Here is a 16758-nt window from a genome sequence, read left to right as displayed (position 1 = left end):
AGACTACATATGTACTGTGAATGAAAGGCAGCCTTATTTCAGAACATTTCTAGTTGGCATCAAGTTACTGACCTGTTTGATATTCTTGGAGATAGGACCTGGAATAATACAGTCATCACTGTCAGAAGCTGAAATGTCCTCTTCAACTGTTAAAAAATAAAAGGGTAACATTTACACAAGTTAAACCAATTCTACTTATACCTTGTAAAACAGAAACAAGTGCACACCATAAGATAACCTTAAGAAACATGGTAATTATATCTAGATCTTTTTTAGTAGCAAATTTGTTTACAGACACATTACATTTTAGGAAAAAAAAGACTAAAAATTTCAAGGTTAATTTTGGTAGAAGCAAAGGAAATGCCAATAAAAATACAGCTTATTGTGAAATTTAAGAAAAAAATTTTAAAAAGAGAAGCATAGGGTAATAGATGTTTTTTAACAGTCCGACCAGTAATGTTATGTAAGTCAATGCTATTCTTATTATTTCAAAGTTTTAAAATTTTTATTGCTTTGTTGAAATAAAACTGACAGACAATAAACTACACACAATTAAACTGCAAAATTTGACACACACATACACACACACACACACACACACACTCTTTAATTATTTTTAGAGACAGGCTCTTGCTATGTTACCCAGGCTGGGGTACAGTGGCTATTCACAGGCACCATCACAGCACACTGCAGCCTCGAAGTCCTAGGCTCAAGTAATCTTCCCTTCTCAGCCTCCCAAGTAGCTGGGACCACAGACATGCAACACTATGCCTGGCTAAAATTAGATGCTTTGCCGTAAGTGTAACTGTGAAACCAACACCACAGTTAAGATACTGAACATGTCCATCACCTCAAAAAGTCTCCTCAGGTCCCTCTGTAATCTCTTCCCTTCTGCCCCTCCCCGTTCCTATTCTTACAGATTGTTTGCTTTTACCAGATTTTAAAAAATACAGTAAGTGGTCATTTTTGGCTGGATTTCAATTTTTAAAAAGTCAAGACCTCTACACTAATGCAGATAATAATACTGAACTCAAAGAGAACATAAAACTGTTTAAAACATAAATTGGGAACATGGTCAGCAATAACACTTGTATTCTATTGTGGAGCTCCAAGCTGAAATAAGAAGAGATACAACAATTCCACCTAACTACAACTAAGCAGATGGAACTATATTCTATCATTTCTGTCAAGAAACAGGTATCGTGAAGTAGATGCTACCATTAAATGAAGATGTTCTATGATGCATACTCTAACAGACAAAACAAAGCACAGAGTTAACTAAACAATGTTAGTTTAAATAAGAAAGTCACCTTCTGGTTCCAAGTCCTCTGTTATTTCTGTTTCATCTTCAGAAGATGCCAAGCTTTGTTCTACAAGCTGACCTTCAGATAGTAAAGACACATCATCTTTTCCTTGCTGCATTTTCTCAGTATTCTCTTTTACCTCATCTACACTGCTTTCTTGTGAAACCTGAAGAAATCAAAGCACACTGGTATATTTATTATCGCTTAGATCACATTTTATAGCATTACTGCTGGAACAGTTGAATAATAAAGCATGTAAATTTGAGACTTAAATATACAGATATGTAATATGTATGAGACTCAGAAAACAACCACTTCAATTTGTACAGACAAATGATAATATATAGATAACTGGAAATCTGAATATGTACTAAGAATAAAAAATGTATTAATCTCAAAATGAATTTTACATTAAGACTTTAATTCACATATTCATATATTACCTGCCAATAGCAGTATAATTATAGCTGTTACCCTTGTCATATTTTTGACTTTCTATTCTAAGGAAGTCATATATAAAAATAAGGGAAATGCTATGACTTCCTGAGTCATGTCAAAACTTATAAGACAAAGTATTTAAGAAACAAATTAAACCTTCCAAAATAATTTTAACACAAATGCATACCTTGGGAACATGTGGAACAGTTGGTGTATTAATTTCTATTTCTGGTATATGCTCTACCTCTGGTGAAATTTCTTTCCTATCTTCAGGAGGAGGAGAAGTCTCCTTATATTAATGTGAAAACATGCATGTATGTTATTTTTTATTTATTACTAAATCCCAAATCATTCTATCACATACATATTGAACTACTAAAAATTGGCAGCAAATATAACAGTTACTCATATGACACTGAATTTACTTAGTATATTTCAATAAAATGGTATTTATATTCTTTAAAATATAAATATATACGTAATTTAAGAACTGCTAGTTCATTGAAGCACTGTTTACAATAGCAAAAAACAACCTGAGAGCAATGCAAATGCCCAGTAGGGCATCAGTTAAATAAAATATGCTATATCCAAATACCTGAGTTCTATGTAACTATGAAAAAAAATGATGTAGATCTGTGTTTATTAACATTACAGAGAATACATAACATAGTGTTGAGTAAAAAAGCTACTTACAGAACAATATATATAGTTGTATTATGTTTGATTAAAATACAAACAAGCAAGCAAACATACATATGTGTGTATTTCCATGGGAAGAAGTATGAAAGGAAATTCATCCAAACAGTATCTCTGAGTTTTAGATTTGGGAACATTAACTTTTATTTTCACTGTTTTTTTTTCTTCTTTGTATTTTCTAATATTTCTATGATGATTATAAATTACTCATGTGATTTTTAAAATGTCATATGCTAGTATAGGTATGTATTCCTTACAAGCAATGTCATCTTTTTATTTCATCTAATATGAATTTACAGTTAACTATTATTCCTGGGTTAATAAACTAATGTTTAGTTTTAAAATACAGCTTATGACTTTTACTATTTTTAAAAGTAAACATGGCCAATATAGGAAATGTAAAAGATAAATATAAAATAAATCAATATAAATCTAGTACTCAATGGTAATACCTATTAAACTTCTTAGATTTCTATTTCTTTAAAACTAATTTTTGATGGAAATAAAAATTTTGGTTACACAGTAATAACTGCATTATAAATACAATATATCCCGTTACATTTAAAAAATTTAATATCATAACATAAATATTTTCTCCTGATATGAAACTTAGAAAAACATAATTTTAAATGACAATAGGATATTATATTAATGGGTGTGCCATGGCTTAATGAACGATTTTACTACTGTTGTACATTTAAATAGTTCACAGTTTTTAGGCATTATGACTAATATTGCAACAAACACCTCTATGTTTATGTCTTTTTAATGTTAGTGGTCATTTATTTAGGAATCAGGCTACTGTGTTCAAATCCCAGTTCTAATATTTGGGCCATGAACAAGTTACTTAACCTCTCTAAACATCACTTTCTCCATCTTTAAATGGGAATAATTCTAGTATCAACTACATAGGGTTGTTGTGAGGATTAAATGAGTCCAATGTATATAAAGCACATAATAAGCACTCCATAAGTACTAGTGATAAAACATCTACTGAATTATAATTATTGAATTCATTATTTATCACATACATATTAAATGCTCTGTATGTGCCAGGTATTATTTTAAGCTCTGGAGAGACAGAATATTTTGATGTGGGTGGTAGTTACATAGGTGTATACATATTTAAAAATCCATTGAGCTCTGTGCTTAAGATTTATGTCCTTTACTATGTAAGTCATATGTGAATTACAAAGAAGATATATTTTCTAAAAAGTCCACCAGAGAGAATGGTAAAAATCTGAATACAGTATATATTTTTAAAGTACAGCTGACACCTTTTGTGGATGACCTGGGTGTGGGGGTGAGACAAAAAGAGGAGTCAAGAGGATGCCTCCAAAATTTCATGCCTGTGCAATCAAGTGAATGATTATGTCATTTACAGAGAATAGGAAACAGCAAAAAAGGCAAAAATCTTGGAAGAGGGTTGGTATAATCAGGAGTTTGGTTTCTGACATGTTAAGTTTAAATTCCTACTAAACATTCATTGCACATTAAATAGGTAGTAAGAAAATGAATATGAAATTCAGCAGTGAGGTCTAGACTAAAGATTATAAATATGAAAGTGTCAGCATATAGATGCTTTTTTAAAGCCATGGGACTGTATAAGATCTCTTAATGTAGATATGGATTGAGAAGAGGTCTGAGGATTGACTGCAGAGGCACGTTGACATTTAAACATATGATCAAGGAGCGTGAGAAGTATAACAGTAAAATTGGAGGAAAGCTAGGAAGGCATGGTGTCCCAGAGGCCAAGAGAGGCCCATATTCCACTGTGTCAAATGCTCCTGGGAGATGAAGACAGGCACTGAGAATTGACTACTGCATATGGCAGAGAGAAAGTCGCTGTGACCTTAGCAGGAGTAGTTTTATGAGGATAAAAGCTTGAATGAACTGAGTCCAAGAAACAATGTGAAGTGAAGGAGACAGAATTTAGACAATTTTTTGAAGACTTAAAAAAAAAAAATAAGAGCAGAGGATTGGGGCAGAAGCTAGAGAGAGGTAAGGGCCCAAAAAAGGGTTTAGATAAAAAATTTGAACAGTTAACACTTACATATAGTGCCAAAACACAAAGTGATCATTTTAATGGGAAAAGACATACTTTATTCACCTGTTTCCATTTAAATCAGGTAGGGAATAGTATGCCTATATAATTTATTTCAAATATTTGTTATGAAAAAATCAGTATTTTCAGTGTCTACTACTTACATCACTCTGACGTGGCATGATATCCACGAAAGATACCTTCTTATCTACAGGTGTTAAACGTTGTCTTGGTTTAGGTCTTGGTGCCTAAGACAAACCAACCAATATTTCAGACTGAGTATGATGACCATTAGATTTCAGATAAGACTTTAGCTATTATTATTATTATTTTTTTTGGTGGGGGTGGCAGCTTAGTTCTTAAGCTTTATATTCAAAATTTTATACTTGTAAAAAAATTAAAAGTCACTGATACTCACTGCAACTAGTGTGCTAACAGAGGATGCTGGAGGAAGTCCTTGAACAACTTGTGGCTCTTCTCTGTGAATGAAATTTCCTAAGTCTTCAGTTGTTATTGATCCACTTGGTGGAAGGTAAGCAAATTTCCATTTCAATATAACATGGATGGTGCCAGCAGGATGCTTTTGATGGTCTGTTAACTCAAATATTCCTGTCAAATTACAACAATTTTAATTAATGCTAGAATGAAGTTTTATTACTGTAAGAATTAAAAGAACAAACAACTACTCCCTACTTTGAGACTCATGCTCTACCGACTGAACTAGCCAGGTGGTTGTACCCCCTACTTTAAAAATAATTTTGGCTTTCACTCAGAATTCAGATGGCTTAGAGAGTAAAATAAAGACAAAATGGTCTATGACAGGTTCATCTCTCAAGTAGACTTCCTTCAGAAGTTAAGGCCTCAAAGATAATACCAATTCAAAGATGAGAAAATTAATTTATAAATAACTTAATTCACTGAAATTAAATTCAGACATTCAGAATTCTCAGCCTTCCTTCGTGAAGGCTCAAGTATCCTCCATTTTGACTTGAAAGTTTTTGTAACGCTGGTGGCTTGTCTCTAAAGAAAAATATATTAATACTTTAAAATTTCAAATAATTTACACATCTAAAGGAATCTTTATGTTACCATCTAATTCTATTATAATTTTAAATATATTTTGTTGGGATTTGTTAAATCACTCCAAATTAATAGTAGCACAGAAAAAGCCCATAAAATAAACAGACCATCTACAACAAATAGCAGTAACAAAAGAAACTTGAATCTGTTATATTGAGTCTCAAATTTTAATAGTTGCACTGGATTTTGGGGTATGAAAAAAATCTCTGACTTAAAAAAAATCTCTACATATTTTTTATATTTTTTTTAATAGACAGGGTCTCACTATGTTGCCCAGGCTGGAGTGCAGTGATTATACACAGATGCGATCATAGCACATTGGCCACCTTGAACTCCTGGCCTCAAGCCATCCGCCTACTCAGCCTCCAGAGTCAGCTGGGACTACAGGCACCGGCTTAAACCTAAATTTCAAGCGTTAGCTTTTGCTTAAGAGTATCCTTTACTTTGCTCTCAAGTGTTGATACTCCTTTTAATGGCTGGCTGGAAAAAAAAAAAACCTCCCAGATTCTAGACTTTGGGTAGGATAAAAGGATATAAGTAGAACATGAGGTGATAAACTTTTATAGGCATAGCAAGACTTCCAGAATGGCTAAGGAAAAAGCTCAGCAAATCTTCTCAAAAAAATGATAAAACTGGACAAAATGGTCAGAAACAACCATTTAAGGAGTCTGGAAACTGATCAAAGATACTGGATAAATCGAGAAGCATTTACTCAAGAAAATCAACTGCACCTCAGTAAGAACAGTATGAATCTGTGGGACTGCTCTCATCCTACCCTTTCTCCCCTACTCCCATTTTGGAGAAGTTCTGCCAGGCTAGGATAGGCTAAGAGGACTGGCAGCCTCTGTTGTAGGGTGCTGACTATATGTGGAAGAAAATATAGATAATTTCATGCCCAGAAGCATTGTTAAAAACAACAGCAACCTCAATGGCAAACGATCAGAGAAGGTCAACATCACAGACAGCCTGAGGTCTCAGTACTGGTTGGGGCAAGCCAAAACACCAGAAGGCCAGCCAACAATTTAAAAGGGAGATCCAAGGAATAAGATATCAAAAGAGGGCATTGGCTGGGTGCTGTGGCTTACTCTTGTAATCCCAGCACTTTGGGAGCTGCGGCAGGTGGATCACTTGAGGTCATGAGTTTGAGACCAGCCTGGCCAACATGGTAGTGAAACCTTGTCTCTACTAAAAATACAAAAATTAGCCAGGTGTGGTGGTGGGTGCCTGTAATCCCAGCTACTTGGGAGGCTGAGGCAGCAGAATTGCTAGAACGTGGGAAGAGGAGGTTGCCGTGAGCCCAGGTGGCACCACTGCACTCCAGCCTGCGCGACAGAGCAAGACTCCATCTAAAAAAAAAAGAAAAAAAAAAAAAAGACGTGGGCCTTGACAAGATCCTATTTATAGCTCATGATGTGGTGTGGAAGGCTATGGGCATACACAAAGCTGTGTAAATGCTCAGGAGAAATCAAAGAGGACCCTGGTAAGCTATCTGTCCCTGGTTGAATGAGAGGTCTAGTCAATTCGGAAAGTAAAAGCTGAGGCAGGCTTGTAGACTGAACTTTGATTTGAATGCATCCTCCATGCCACACACTGACCCATAGGCGAAAGGTGGAAACCTACTGGCTCAAGGTGTTTAAGCACACCTTTGAACAATCACTGACTGACCACTAAGCTATGCTGACCTATGGTTAAAACTGAAACAAAAAGGAAAAAAGAAACAAAACTTAGCTGAAACATCAGTGGCTATACACAGCAGAGGAAACAGATTCTACAGAAATAGTCCAGGCAAGTCGCCAAACAAAAATAGCAACAATAACCACCTAGGAAATGACGTTACAATATATTATCCAAAAATGTCCAGTTTTCAACAAAATACTTATGAGACATGCAAAGTAACAGGAAAATGTACTGCATACACAGCAAAAAAACCATCAATAGACATTTTTTTAGGATGACCACATGTTAGACTTGGCAAAGATCTCAAAGCAGCTATTATCCATATGTCAAAGAACTGAAAGAAAGTGTGTTTAAAGAATTAAAAGGAAAGTATAATGATAATGTTTTATCAAATAGGGAATATAGTAAGAGATTATAATGTTTGGGTGTGGTAGCATGTGCCTGTAGTTTTAGCAGCTCAGGAGGCTGAGGCAGGAGGATCGCTTGAGCCTAGGAGTTGAAGTCCAGCCTGGGCAACATAGCGAGACTCCTAATTCTGGAGTTGAAAAGTATAATTACTGCAATGAAAAAATTCAATAGAGGGTTCAGCAGGAAATCTGAACTGGTAGAAGAAAGAATTAATGGACTTGCAGGTTGATTAGAACAGATTATTCAATCTGAAGAATGGGAGGAAAAATGAACAAAAATGAATAGAGCCTCAGAGACCTGTGGGGAAACCATCAAACATACCAACATATGGTACATGTACTGGAAGTTCAAGAAGGAGAAGAAAAAAAGAGGAGAAAAAGTAACTGAAAAAATAATGGCAGTAAACTCCCCAAATGTGGTGCATAACATTACACTACAGACAGGAAGCTCAATAAATTCTAAGTAGGATAAATGCAAAAGGATCCACATTTAGACACATCAGTAGAACTGTTGAAAGCCAAAACAAATAGAAAAACCTGGAAAACAACATCAAGTATGAGAGAACCACAGTAAAATTAACAACTGATTTGTTATCTGAAACAATGGATGCCAGAAGTGGTCTGATGTACTCAAAGTGCAGAAAGTTAAGAACTAAACTAAACTGTTGACCAAAAATATTATATACAGCAAGGCTATCCTTCAAAAAACAAAATCAAAATAAAAACATTCCCAGATAACAGAATCCTCCCAGATTGAGAGAATTCACTGCCAGTAGACCTAACTTACAAGACATATCACAGGAAGTTCTTCAGGCTGAAGGAAAGAGACACCAAATGGTAACTCAAATCCACACAAAGGAATAGAGAACAATAAAGGTAATTACATAGGTAATTACAAAACACAGTATAAATATACATTTTATCTTTTCTCCTCTTAACTGATTTAAAAGATAACTGCATACAACAATAATTGTATTGTTGGGCTCATAACATAGGAAGACAAAATATATATGGTGATAGCACAAAGGAGGAGAATGAAATGGAGCTATATTGGAATAAGAAACTGATAGCAGACAGTAACTCAAATCTACAGGAAGAAATAAAGAATACCAAAAATGCAAATATGTAGGTAAATATCAAAGTCTTCTATAATTATATCTTTTCTCCCTTCTCTTACTTCTCTTAACTTCTTTAAAGAATATAAGATTTTATAAAGCAATGATTGCAACACTGTATTGTTGGTATATAATACATAGAGAGGCATACTATATACATATATATGATAATAATTATAAAAAGGAGATGAGAGAATGAAATTATATTAGATTTTCTATATTTTAATTGAATTAAATATTTAATTAAATACTTTCAGTATTTAATTCCATTAAGTTAGTATTAATTTTAAGTAGACTGGGATAAGATGCACATAGAGCAACTAGTAAGGAAATAATTTTTAAAATATAGTAATATAGGCCTAAAGTTTAAAGACTGAGAAGAGGTTAGGATGATTAGTTATAAACAAATCATATCCATAACACTAAGGTATAATTTTGTTTTGTTTTTACAATTTTATAGATTCAAGAACATAGGCTTACCTGAGATACACCTGTCATGTGCCAACGAAATCAGAGGCACACTGACTTTTCCTATGTAAATATTCTCCTGGGTATCATTATCATCAAAAACATAAAAACTCAGAGACTCTGACTTAAGGTATCGATCCAAATCCATATTCATTGGCACTGGGAAATACATATGATCATCAAACTGTGGATCATTGCTACTGGGAATGATAGCTGTATCATGGTCTGCAAAATCAAAAAACTTGTACACAACATATGGGTGTGGCTGCAGGTGGCTTGCTCGGGACTGCAGGTGGTTGCAACATCTTATGGTAATGCGAAGTTCATTTAAGTTGCCATCTGTGGAATCTGTAGAACTGAGCTGAGCAGTTTTGGGTGCTTGCTGACTTAACTGGAAAAACATACATATTTATATTATGGAAATAATACGGTTAAAAGATGAACAGCAGCTGCCAAGCCCCAAATAAGATAATTTTGTCAATGACAAAAGCTGTGTATTTTCACTTCATAATTTCTCGGTAAAATAAACTTTTATTCTAATGGAAAATCAATACTCCCTAGAACATGTGTGAATAGATGATCCTGTTATTAGCAATAAACCTTGGAGACTGAGCATACATGTAGAGATTGGTGCTAAAATCAAATAAAACCAAGACAAATGTTAATCTGATGTTCCTCGATTCTGTTAGATAACTAAAGACTACAGTGAGCAATGGGTCCACAGACGAATGTCCTAACTAAAAGACATTCACCCGCCCACCCAGAGTAATGATTCTATTATATTTGGGTTGGCCCTCATCCTAAACCGTTGGGATTTGAGGAAGCAGATACCTGAGGCCAAATTAGCCAGTATAACAAAGTCTAACTGTTATGAGAAAATGAGAACAGAGTCAGAGATAAACCTTGAAGAGAAAAAGAGCTAGGACTGGGAGGATACTTCAGGAGAGAGATGAACAAAAGGAGTTATTAGGTAGAGTCAGAAACTACTCTATGGTTCCTTTGGAACTCTTACTGAGATGGACGGCACACAGATATTTTAGAAAAGTATTGTGCTGACTGTTAAATCTTCCATGGCTGATGTGATCTGGAACAAAGAAAATGCTAGTGTTTCTGTGCTTTGGCTTAGTGCTGGAGTCTCTACCTTCCACAAAGGCATCCCTCTGCATTTCTGAATCTGGATTGAACATCTGGGACCCTGACTCCATGAGAAGTTTATTGGAGGAGGAAAAAATAAAGCTGTCGTCATAATCTCCTTAGTGGACAAATCTGGTGTGTGGACAGGAGAAACCTAAGAAATGAATCACAATAATGCTTTCCCAGGGCTAGTTTGCCCTCAGCAATAGAAGGCTGAGAGGAATGACTGAAAAAGTACCTCCACTTCTCCCCTTCAATCTACGCACCAGAGCTGAAATTCCACCAGGAAACAACTTATTCAAGTCAGAATCTGGGAGTCTAAAAAGCTTTAAACTACAAAACCAAACAATGTGGTCTCCTTATTTCTAACTCCCATCTCCGTAACAGCATTTCTCAAAGTGTGTTGTAAGGAATACTGGCCAGAAAGATGGTCTCTGGAAGCAGGTGCACTCTTTCTTAAGTTTGGAAATCAGTGTGATATTAGTCACGCTTCTTTACCTGAAAGTCATAGCAACTAATTCTATCTAGCAAAAACAACAAAAAAGGGACTTTAAGGTTACAGGCATATTTCATGGAATACATAGTAGAAACGTGGTTGGGCCTTCAGAAGGCAGTGGCCTAGAAACCAGCAGAATGTCCTCTCCATCTGATCTCCATTTTTTTCTGTATGTTTGTTCATTACTCTCTTTCTTCAGACCCATTGTGCTACCTTCGCTGTTTAACATGGTAGATGATGGCTGCCTACAGTCCCCAATTTTACGTGTTCCAGATATGTCTTGCTTTCTCCTGATCTCAGAGGGCAGAATCTGATTGGCTCAACTGGGGTCGAGTGGGTATTCCCAAATCATTAGTTATAATAGGGTGGGGAGTGAAAGAAAATGGGATCTACTAACACAAACCTGGCCACTGGGAGCCCAGCTCCATGGATTGGAGGTGAAGGAGTTCCACATAAAAAAAGAGGTAAGATAATTATGACTTGAACAGACATACCAAATGTTTCTACTATATCTTATCCCTCTGTTACTCAATGTGAGTGCATACTTTACATTGCCTATTAAAATTCATGTTACAGGCTGCGGTGGCTCATGCCTGTAATCCCAGCACTTCGGAAGGCCGAGGCGGGTGGATCACGAGGTCAGGAGATCGAGACCATCCTGGTTAATACAGTGAAACCCTGTCTCTACTAAAAATACAAAAAATTAGCCTGCCGTAGTGGCAGGTGCCTGTAGCCTCAGCTACTCGGGAGGCTGAGGCAGGAGAATGCATGAACCCGGGAGGCGGAGCTTGCAGTGAGCAGAGATCACGCCACTGCACTCCAGCCTGGGCGACAGAGCAAGACTCCGTCTCAAAAAAAAAAAGATTCATATTATATATGAGAACTCCTAAAGTAAAGAATCCTATTTAACCTTGCTCAATTCAAGGTCTTCTGCATTTATTGGATCATGGAACTAATATGAAAATATGGTCATTAAGACTCCATGAAACATTGTTTGGGAAATGCCGCCCTGAGGAATTGCATTTAAATTCCAAGTTCCCAGAAGAGAATATTAATTTTTTATTCTACTTTGCACTTCAGAAACCTAACATGAGGAAATAATTTGGAAGCACACTAACTGATACTCCAATAATGGCTGTTTATTTCCTTAACAGTAGAAATTTTTAACAAAATCTTTTGATGTGTGACAGCAGTATTATGATGATTAATTTTTCAAAAGTGTCCTGAGTAGCACAGGGGAGTTTCTTTGTGTTGATGGAACAGCTCTGTATTTTGGTTGTGGTGGTAGTTATATGAATCTATACATGTGATAAAGCTGCAAAGAATAACTGCACACATACGTGCACACACACACACACACGAGTGCATGTAAAAACTGATGAAATCTGAGTAAGGTATGTAGCCTAATTAATAGTATTGTCCCGATTTTGAAATTATACTATGGTTATGCAAGATGTTACAATTAGGAGAAATTGGGTGAAGGTTACAGGGCATCTCTTTGTACTATTTTTACCACTTCCTGTGAGTATATGATTACTTCAAAATAAAAGTTAAAAAAAGCCACTTGATGGCTGTGAAAGAAAATGATTTTAGTTTAAAGCACGACACATAAATAAATATTATAAAATTTCTATGTTGTAAAAGGGTCTTAAAGCGAAATGAGCTTACCGACTGCATATGCTCTGGCCCCTTAAAATTTGATGTTATATATCCCAAAGCCTTTGCCCTTTCTCGATAAAGTCGAATTGCTTGATCCATGGGAACTCTTAATCGGAACCAGTATTCCACTGTGCCAAAATTTGGGATGTCTCCTTTTGTTCCTACAAATCAATGCATAACCCAAGGTTAAAATAGTTTCATACATTAAAATATATAGCAGTAAAAATACATCAATGGTGTTATGCATTAAAACTATACATTTTATGCTGAGTAAAATAATATGACTTGCACAAATGATGTGAGATGGGCAAATAAAAGATGAAGAAAATAGTTACTTCTGAAGTATGAGTTTCATTGTATATTAAATATTATTAAAGAACTACATCAAAGTATGTTTGAGATATTCCAATTTGTACTATTTCATTCCTTCTGAAATATATTTTAAAAATCTAAACATTGAATCAAATACTCCACGGATTCTTTTTGATGCTATAGTATAATACTTTTTTTAAACAACTTGCACTCAATGTTGTCTGACATTTACAATACGAAACCTCAAAATTATAAATATGACATTCCACATTCTAATTCAAGTTTCAAGACATCTTTGGCACCTTCCCATTTCTAGACTATCTCACAAGCATAAGGGAAAATGTCATAGCTATGCCAAATACATGTCCCATGCAGTACACCCTTGCACGATGTTTGCCCTACACACCCTCAGTACTCCTCTCAACTCAGGCAGCTCTTCATCTCTCTTCCATGGGGAAGACTTTCTGTGTGGCTCCCAGGAGAGTAGAGCCCTGTGCCTCCTTCATGGACGTTGTATGTCCTTGTTAGGGCACTGACTGCTTTGGCCCGTCTGTTCACCAGCCTATTTCTCTAATACACCGTAAGTTTCTTGAGAGCAAGGGCCATAATTTCCACCAATATACTCCTACTAGAGGGACTAGTATATAAAGGCTACTTAATATTTGTCAAATAGAGAATATTCTATACACAAACTTTTCTGAACACACCAGATTATTACAAATATTACCCCTACTCTCTCCTACTTTATCAATTTTTTCCCTGCTAATGAATCATTCTCATCAGCATACAAATGTGACTTACTATCTGCCTGCTATAGTTTGAATGTTTGTACCCTCGAAGACTCATGCTGAAATTTAATTATCATTGTTAAGAGTATTACGAGTAGGACCTTTAAGAGGTGATGAGGCCATGAGGGATCCACCCTCATGGGTAGGATTGGTGCCATTATAAAAGGCTGAGATTGACCCCTTCTTGCTCGCTCCCACCCTCTAACCTTCTGCCATGTTGCAGCAAGAAGGCCCTTACCAGATGTGAACACCTTGATACTGGACTTAGGTATTCTGTTACAGCAGCACAAGACACACTATGACAGAAGTCATCATTTAAAAATAAGTCCTAAAAGAATAATATTAATGTAATATATATGTGCTTGTATATGCATAAAAGATCTTTCTTTACAGGCTCATGCCTGTAATCCCAGCACTTTCGGAGACTGAAGTGGGGGCACTGCTTGAGTCCACGAGCTCGAGACCAGCCTGGGCAACAGAGTGAGACCCTGGCTTAATGAAAAAACACCCCAAACAAAAATCTTTGAAAGAATCTGCAGCCTTTGGTGAGGGGACCCAGGGTGGCTAAGGAAAAGGGGAGGGGGGTAGACATTGATGTCTTTTTGATTTTTGAGTCATGTGAATATACTACCTATGCAATCAATCACTCAATTAATAAAATAAAATCCATCCTAAGACCCTAAGTCACCCTCCTTGCTTCTTCAAATACTTTCTTCACTTGGTCCCTGGGGTACCACAGACTCGTTTTCCTCCTACATCACTGGCCAATCCTCAGTTTCTTTTGCTGGCTTTTCCTCCTCTTCCTGAAGCCTTAATTTTGGAGTTTCCCAAGGCTTGGTCCTTGGCCACCTTCTTTCCTTTATTTACATTCACTCTCTATGTGATTTTATCTATGCTCATGGCTTAAAATATATTCTATATGCTAACAACTCCCACTTTTATATCTCTGTCTCTTACTTTCAGATTGATGTGTCCAGCCACCAGCCTGACATCACCACTTGGATGTCTAATAGGTGGGTCAATCTTAACTTGTCCAAACAGAATTCTTGATTTTCTTTATCAGATGTGCTCCTTTCCCAGTTTTCCCTATCTCAGTAAATGGCATCACCATCCTTCTAGCTGCTGATGCCAGAAATTCTTACTTCATCCATTTCCCTCATTATCACACATTCAACTGATAAGCAAATCTTGAAGGAGAAGTTAATAAAATATGTACTGAATATGACTACTTTTTATCGCCACTTTCATTACCATCTTAATCCAAGCCACCATCGTCTTTCCTTGATCAGTGCAATAGCCTGAGAATGGTCCTATTTTCCCTCTTGCTTGCTTCAGACTATTCTTTCCAGAGCACTCAGGGTGATTTTTCTAAAAGCCCAGAAAATCCAAACTCCTCACTCTGACCTACAAGGCTCTGCAATATGATCTGGCCCTGCCTATCCTTGAATCCCCCCTTTGCTGCAGCCACTGGGCTTCCTGCTGTTCCTCCCACCGTCAGGCTTGCTCCTCCCTCAGGTTTTTGCACTTGCTATTGCCTCTGCCTGAAACATCCTTTCCCTGGATCCTGGCATGGATCTTCATTCTTTACCAATGCTACTCCCTCAGAGAAGCCCTTACCTGAATTTGCAACCTGACATTTCTCCCTTTAGCCTCTTGCTCTGCTTAACTGTTCTGTATTGCCTGTATTCCTCTCTAGAAGGTAAGCTACAGGGGGTAGTTTTCTCTGTCTTATTTACCACTGACCACCGTATTCCCAGTGCCTACTAACAGTGATAACTTAAGGTCTTAAAAAATTAATAATTTTATAAATAGCTTATATTATTATTTATAATAGTTATAACTATTAAACTATAAATAATTTAAACTATTATTATGAACTTAAACCACAGTTCAATACATAAATTATTTATAAATAAATTACATAATTTAGCCAAACAGAGTATCAATACGAGAAACATCTGAAGTTAAAAGTTTTAAAAAATTAATAGTCATTGTACTGACATCAACAATGACATTTTTTTTTTTGAGATGGAGTTTCGCTCTTGTTATCCAGGCTGGAGTGCAGTGGCGCCATCTCAGCTCACTGCAACCAATGCCTCTCAGGTTCAAGCAATTCTGCCTCAGCCTCCCAAGTTGCTGGGATTACAGGCATGCACCACCATATCTGGCTAATTTTTGTATTTTTACTAGAGACGGGGTTTTGCTGTATTTGTCAGGCTGGTCTTGAACTCCTGGCCTCAAGTGATTCACCTGTCTCGCCCTCCCAAAGTGCTGGGATTAAAGGAGTGAGCCACTGTGCTCGGCATCAGTGACGTTTAAGATAGTCCAATTAACTGTGGGTAAAGAACGTTGTCCTTGCTCTAAAGGCACCTTTAATATACAAGAAAAGATAGTAATGTAGAGTACCATAACGATATATAAACCAAATTAGTAATTCAAACACCCAAAGCTTATACATTGTACTTACCAACCAAACTTGCTGTACAAAATATTCGGCCGCTTTTTTCAAGAATTTCATGAAATTTTAATTGACATGCTGCAATTGTTTCATATTCTGTGCTATAAGCTTGGTGGACCTCAAGGGTGATAGTATTCTTCTGAATATATTGCAAAAATAAGTCATTAACATGAACAAGATATTGAGAAGTGAAGTTATATTCGGGATGAAGGCCTCGCACTACGGGAGTTGTCTGTAGTTCAAAATCATAGAAAGCATAGGTACAGAAAGTGACAGGCTCTTTATCTCCAGATGCCTGTAAAACTTCAGAAGAAAAGGTTACTTTGTTGATATGGATTTCAAATAGATTTTCGCCTCGTTCTAAGTGGATGGTTTCATCAAATTCATCAACAGAGTCATCTGGCATGATTTCTGGTTTAAATTTGTACTGCTTGGTGCCATAGGCAATATCCTTTAATTGGGCTGCAAGAGAAGACACACAGTTTAAAGATTTCAAAATATTGACATAAGAAAATGAAAACTGGCTTTTGAAGTGGTAAGAATGAGTACTTCTGGTGAACAGTCTCTATTTTAAATTCTATGACTACACTGTTTTTCTGTAAATAATACTTTATCGTACAAAAATTTATCATTTCTGTTTTGACATCACTTATTAGGCGGCAAGAAAATTGCAACTTCAGTT

The 16758-nt window shown here is 36.2% G+C and overlaps 1 protein-coding gene across 9 annotated transcripts in view; it reads right to left on the bottom strand.

The window, feature by feature from the left end:
• The window catches only part of RPGRIP1L (RPGRIP1 like), a 100203-nt gene that overhangs the window by 33520 nt on the left and 49925 nt on the right, over positions 1 to 16758 (bottom strand). For 8 of the 9 annotated variants that reach the window (XM_055232687.2, XM_055232686.2, XM_063612685.1 and 5 more), the window contains 8 exons: positions 16086 to 16538; positions 12528 to 12679; positions 9242 to 9620; positions 4901 to 5091; positions 4647 to 4730; positions 1930 to 2031; positions 1311 to 1470; positions 73 to 146 (listed from right to left, as the gene is read on the bottom strand). In XM_055232687.2, coding sequence (XP_055088662.1) covers positions 73 to 146; positions 1311 to 1470; positions 1930 to 2031; positions 4647 to 4730; positions 4901 to 5091; positions 9242 to 9620; positions 12528 to 12679; positions 16086 to 16538 — 1595 coding nt within the window. The remainder of the gene's footprint in view (positions 1 to 72; positions 147 to 1310; positions 1471 to 1929; positions 2032 to 4646; positions 4731 to 4900; positions 5092 to 9241; positions 9621 to 12527; positions 12680 to 16085; positions 16539 to 16758) is intronic. The other variant, XM_055232684.2, reaches the window with a different exon arrangement.

The sequence above is a fragment of the Symphalangus syndactylus genome, chromosome 11, assembly GCF_028878055.3.
Source record: "Symphalangus syndactylus isolate Jambi chromosome 11, NHGRI_mSymSyn1-v2.1_pri, whole genome shotgun sequence".
NCBI lineage: Eukaryota > Metazoa > Chordata > Mammalia > Primates > Hylobatidae > Symphalangus > Symphalangus syndactylus.
Note: the sequence above shows the minus strand (reverse complement) of the source record. Positions and strands in the feature narration are given on the sequence as shown.